Genomic DNA, 5,763 nt, shown 5'->3' on the forward strand with positions numbered 1-5,763 from the left:
GATCACCTGAGGTCAGGAGTTCAAGACCAGCCTGATCGACATGGCAAAACACCCATCTCTACCAAAAATACAAAAATTAATTGGGCATGGTGGCAGGTGCTTGTAGTCCCACCTACTCTGAAGACTGAGGCAGGAGAATCACTTGAACCGGGGAGGCAGAGGTTGCAGTGAGCCAAGATCGCATCACTGCACTCCAACCTGGGCAACAGAGCAAGACTCCATCTCAGAAAAAAAAAAAAGCAGCTGGATATGATGGCTCATGCCCGTAATCCCAGCACTTTGGGAAGCTGAGGCAGGAGGACTGACTGAGCCCAAGAGTTCGAGACCAGCCTGGGTAACACAGCAAGACCCCATCTCGACAAAAAATTTAAAAATCAGCTGGGCGTGGTGGCAAGCACCTGTAGTCCCAGCTACTTGGGAGGCTGATGTCGCAGCATTGCTTGAGCTCACGAATTTGAGGTTACAGTAAGCTATGATCATGACATGGCACTCCAGCCTAGATGACAGGGCAAGACCCCATCTCACACACACACAAAATGGTAGAGACGACTACACACACACAAAGGGCTAGGCACAGTGGCTCACGTCTATAATCTTAGCACTTTGGGAGGCCAAAGTGAAAGGATCACTTGAGCCTCGGAGTTCGAGATCAGCCTGGGCAACATGGCAAGACCATGTTCTTTTTTCTACCAAAAAGAAAAAAATATAAGCTGAGACCAGGAGTTTGGGGCTACAGTGAGCTGTAATTATAATTGTGCAACTGCACTCCAGTCTGAGCCACAGAGCAAGGCTCTGTCTCAAGAAATTAAAAAAAAAAGTAAAACTAAGAATCAAATAAAATTTAAAAAGAATAAGCCAAATGTCCAGTAAACAAGATTTTAGCCCCCTGAATCTGCTACCTAGTAACTTCATCCTTAGACCGGGCAAACTCACCGTCTGTAACCACTGTTGTACCCCATGCGTTGTTATAATCATTAAACAAGTAACTATTCTTGAAAATACTTTGATAAATATAACATCTTAGACAAATATAAGGCAGTACTGTTATAATGTAGTTCACATACCAAAGTGATCCCAGTCTTCCTGTAGATTCTGAATCTCCAGCTGGTTCTTGCCCTCAGTGAAAATTGGTTTTGGGTTCTTCTCAAAGCCCCCAGACAAGATGCCACCCTGCCAGTTCCGAATATAAATTCTTCCATCAGCATCCACAATAGCTGAGGAGGAGAAACGACATGGAGTGGGGAGTGGAAGAAAAAACAAGGGCTTAGAGGCAAGTTAGTTTTCTAAATAGACAGAAAAACCAAACAAAAACACCCATCCCATTAATGGCTTTATTAATGAAAGAACATTCAATGAACACAGGCATTCATTAGCTTTAAAATACCTTTTGAGGTCATGGGGGAAGATCCTCCCATTTAGACTTTCAGTGGAGACTGTTTCTCTGATTATCCCTTTCCTAGAAGCTTTGACTAGACCCCACAAAAAAACCACGTAACTCCCACTGTGCCAAGCAAAAGTTTAACAGAAAGGGGGATTGCAGAGCCCATTCTAGGCATGAAGACCATCAAAAGGATGTGAGAACCCTCTCCTACAGTGCTTGGAACCACTAACTCACCTAAGTCTATCGTTTACCTATGACGTTTCTACAATCTATAGCATTCAAGTCAAAAAGTCAACATGACAGTCCAAATATTCTCAATGACCTCTGTTTAGGACTAAAATTAGCTTGCAAAATGAAAACAAAAACAAAAAAATTTATTAATGGAAATTTTGGCCATCCTTTCATAAAGAGTTAATAAAGAAAAGTCAGAATTGGGTCCACCTCCCTGTAACATGCTCTAGAAATGAAAGACTCTTTCAGACACAGTCTGTCCTTAGCAGAAAGTTTTCCTTTTCAAAGGACAGGATACTGGCAAAGAAACAAGATTTTTTTAAAAAGTGCAAGTCCTCACTTGGTGTGCTGCTCTGCAGAGGGGTCTCCAAGGGGCGAGTCAGGAGGTAGAAGTGTTCGCAGGCATGTAGCGGGATACTAACCGGCTCCTCGTTGGACAGACCCAGCTCGTATGCCCACTACAAATGGACAGGTTTTGTAGGTGGGAAGAGGAACAGAAATACAAATGAGCAAGTTCAGCCTCTTGAGATTAATTCCAAGTGGCTTATGTGTGCTCTTGCTACAGTGTCAAGTGTGGGAAAGTCAGCCTGCTTTAGTTCAATTATTTGGATGGGGAGCAATACTACATTTTTTCAGCCGTAGAAATTACTTTGAGATCAAAGGAAGAGATATTTACCAGCTAGTCAAAGGAGCTCATGGGAACCAAAGGAGGTCCTTTTGATAAAATGCCTGGGTTCAACTACAAACCCCAAAAAGCAATCACCAAATGAACTTCACATGGCGAAAGTATTTCTTAGTTCACTTCAGGATCATAGCATGGAAGGCAAGAGCCAATCTGCTCTGAAAGAAGCAGTGTCCTGGAAATTAGTGTCCACATTCCTGACACAATAAAATAGCCTAATAAGTTATTTGCTAGGTTGTAGAATGAAATGTAACACCAAGACCCAGCGCCAAGGATTCACGTCAATGCCTGACCATTTGCTGGCCTTCCTGACCAGGATAGCACCCGTCAGCCCAGTATGGAGGAAGGACAAGGTCACACATGCTTCTATTGCGGAGTAAGTATAGGTTTCTGATTTAGAATACCCTACAAGAAACAGTGTAGTTACTGATATCTGTACAATCAATCACAATACTAATCTTACTTCTCTACACCAAAAAAATCTTGGAGACAAACGTTAAATAAGAAAATCAGAGCGCAGTGTTGGTGCTGACCTACCTGGCCGGCACAGTTGACAAAATACTGGCATTCAATCTGTCCTTTATCTGTCTCCACTCCAGTAACTTGACCTTTTTTGACCATTACATGAAGAACAGATGTCCGGTCATAGATCTGAACACCTGTTCCAAGGTAAAGAAAGAGTTGGTGCTTCATCTGATGTACCAGAATGTAGACATCTGCAGCAGGTTCTCCACCCAAAAGAAACACTGACAAACTCAAGTCAATGATTTATTACTTTATTTTATTTTCGAGACGGAATCTTGCTCTGTTGCTACGGGTGGAATGTAGTGGTGCAATCTTGGCTTGCTCTCTGCCTCCTGGATTCAAGCGATTCTCCTGCCTCAGCCTCTCAAGCAGCTGAGAATACAGGCGTGCACCACCATGCCCAGCTAATTTTTGTATTTTTAATAGAGATGGGGTTTTACCATGTTGGTCAGGCTGGTCTTCAACTCCTGGCCTCAGGTGATCCACCTGCCTTGGCCTCCCAAAGTGCTGGGATTACAGGCATGAGACACCACGCCCGGCTCAATGCTTTAATTAAAAAAAAACACCCTAGAATCATATCCTGAGACTATGTAAATGGGCCTTGCTCAAGATTGAAAATAGCAAGTCAGTTTAAAAACAGACTTTGGAACGCAATAATTAAATTCCAGGAATCACAGACTATGGAGCAGAGAGGAGAGGATGTAAAAAAGGCGCCTTAAGTGGTAACCTGCTCACACCATTGATATGATACCCTGGACACTAGTAAGTTTTTCTCTCATTCAGTGCAACACGGGCTCATGATTTCAGGTGTGGATTAAACTTCCAAGGTGTGTTTTCACCTTGAACTTCTCAAGTCCTGTAGGGGAAAAATATTACCTTAAGTCCAAAAGGCATTAATCAGCCGGGCCCAGTGGCTCATGCCTGTAATCCCAGCACTTAGGGAGACCGAGGTGGGTGCATCATCTGAGGTCAGGAGTTCAAGACTAGCCTGGCCAACATGGCGAAACCCTGTCTCTACTAAAAATACACAAAAAAATTAGCCAGGTGTAGTGGCACACACCTGTAGTCCCATCTACTCAGGAGGCTGAAGCAGGAGGATCACATGAACCCAGGAGGTGAAGGCTGCAGTGAGCCAAGATTGTGCCATTGCACTCCAGCCTGGGAGAAAAGAGAGAAGCTCTGTCTCCAAAAAAGGGGCATTAATTAGCACTAAAAGCAGTTCTTTGGAACTTAAAAAATGTGGCCCTGAGGGAAAACATTTGTTAACAGATAAACAAAATATAAGACACGGAGTTCAAAAAATGGAAGCTGAGTACCCCAAAGAGGATAATCTTTCCAAACTTGAGTTGGTGTAACTGCCTACTGTGAGACACTTCCTTAGGTAACGTCTTCCCTGCTAACCCATCTTAAGAAAATGCAAAAACCTGCTCACCATTTTGGGAGGCTGCACTTGCCAGGGCAAGAGCCACGTCAGCAGAGGACACCACTGCATCCTCGGGAACATGCATGGCCCCCACCAGGTCGTGCACGTTGAGGAGATGGTGAAGTTCGGCCACTTTCTTGGGGGAGATGATCTCAGAAGGGATACCTATGACACTGCCACAGAACACAAGGGACAATGACATTCACAGGCTCTCTGGCAGAGGCCAGTGTGGTAAAGTCAGGCCACGCCTCTAGACTCTTACGTACTTCAGCCTTGAGTTGATGCGCTTCAGGGAGATCAGTCGGTCCTGAGTTTGGGCCAGAAAGATTGAGCCTGTCCTTGTGTAACCTGTAAGAAAAATGAGCCCAAATGAGACAGATCAGACCAAATGTAGGATGGGAGAGTAGAAAATGCACTAGATTATACCTTAGAAGACCTGTGATGAATTCTGGGACTGCCACTCAATATCCTTGGGCAGGTAAATCAGCTTCTCTGAGCTTCTTCGGAAAATTTTAAGAACTTCAGATGCGCTAAGGCTCCATGCCCTAATCAAACATTCTCAGCTAACAGTTTTGTGAGGTTGTGAGGATCAAACGAGATTCTAGGCCAGGTGCAGTGGCTCACGCTTGTAATCCCAGCACTTTGGGAGGTTGAGGGGGGCGGATCACCTGAGGTCAGTAGCTTGAGACCAGCCTGGCCAGCATGGTGAAACCCTGTCCCTACTAAAAATATAAAAATTAGCTGGGTGTGGTGGTGCATGCCTGTAATCCCAGCTACTGGGGAGGCTGAGGCAGGAGAATTGTTTGAACCCAGCAGGTGGAGGTTGCAGTGGGTCAGAATTGCACCACTGCATTCTAGCCTGGGCGACACAGCAAGATTGTCTTAAAAAAAAAAAAAAAAAAAAAAAAAGATTTTGGGCAGGGATTCGGCCTTGAACCCATCCCTATTCTTCCTTCCTTTTAGGCAATTTCACCCTTTCTCCTCCTAGTCTTGGGAGAGTGTAATCCTTGGCAAAGGCCACTCACAATAACATCAGCTACCAAGGGTCAGATTCTCCCTTCTCCTTCCCCAGTATAGCCAAACAGTGGGCACGTGACCTAAGCTTATCCAATCAGACCCTCCTGAAATAGTCAGTCTTGAGCACATAGGTGAATGGCTAGAGGTCACCATCTCAAGGGCAGCATCGTCCAGACCAGGCTGTTCCTGTTCTGGCTGAGGGACTGCCTGTGGTGCAGTCCCCACATCCTGGCTTCCAGGTTGCCTCCAGCTGGCAGCCTCCTACCAACTCCACAGGCCCCAAGCTCCTCCCAACAAGCTCTAAGTTGGCCAGTCAATTCCTGTTGTTTGTAATCAACACACCTGATATAGAACCATAATTACACTTGGGCCAATGACAATCCTCCTAAAATGCAATGACTCTTAATTCTTATAAAGAAAAAGTTGAAGCAATTTGGTATCTTATTTTCTTTGTTTTTTTTGAGACAGAGTTTCACTCTGTCGCCCAGGCTGGAGTGCAGTGGC

At 44.8% G+C, this 5,763-nt stretch overlaps 2 protein-coding genes across 2 annotated transcripts in view; both read right to left on the reverse strand.

Moving 5' to 3' along the window:
- The window catches only part of LOC105537226, a 107,025-nt gene that overhangs the window by 46,133 nt on the left and 55,129 nt on the right, over positions 1 to 5,763 (reverse strand). The window lies entirely within an intron of this gene.
- PDPR (pyruvate dehydrogenase phosphatase regulatory subunit) overlaps positions 1 to 5,763 on the reverse strand; it is a 40,673-nt gene that overhangs the window by 27,468 nt on the left and 7,442 nt on the right. The window contains exons 3-7 of the mRNA XM_011976784.1: positions 4,509 to 4,590; positions 4,252 to 4,415; positions 2,832 to 2,953; positions 1,953 to 2,070; positions 1,065 to 1,214 (exon numbers count right to left, since the gene is read on the reverse strand). Of these exons, the coding sequence (XP_011832174.1) occupies positions 1,065 to 1,214; positions 1,953 to 2,070; positions 2,832 to 2,953; positions 4,252 to 4,415; positions 4,509 to 4,590 (636 nt within the window). The remainder of the gene's footprint in view (positions 1 to 1,064; positions 1,215 to 1,952; positions 2,071 to 2,831; positions 2,954 to 4,251; positions 4,416 to 4,508; positions 4,591 to 5,763) is intronic.

Source organism: Mandrillus leucophaeus, unplaced genomic scaffold (genome assembly GCF_000951045.1).
Source record: "Mandrillus leucophaeus isolate KB7577 unplaced genomic scaffold, Mleu.le_1.0 Scaffold17, whole genome shotgun sequence".
In the NCBI taxonomy this organism is placed as follows: Eukaryota; Metazoa; Chordata; class Mammalia; order Primates; family Cercopithecidae; genus Mandrillus; species Mandrillus leucophaeus.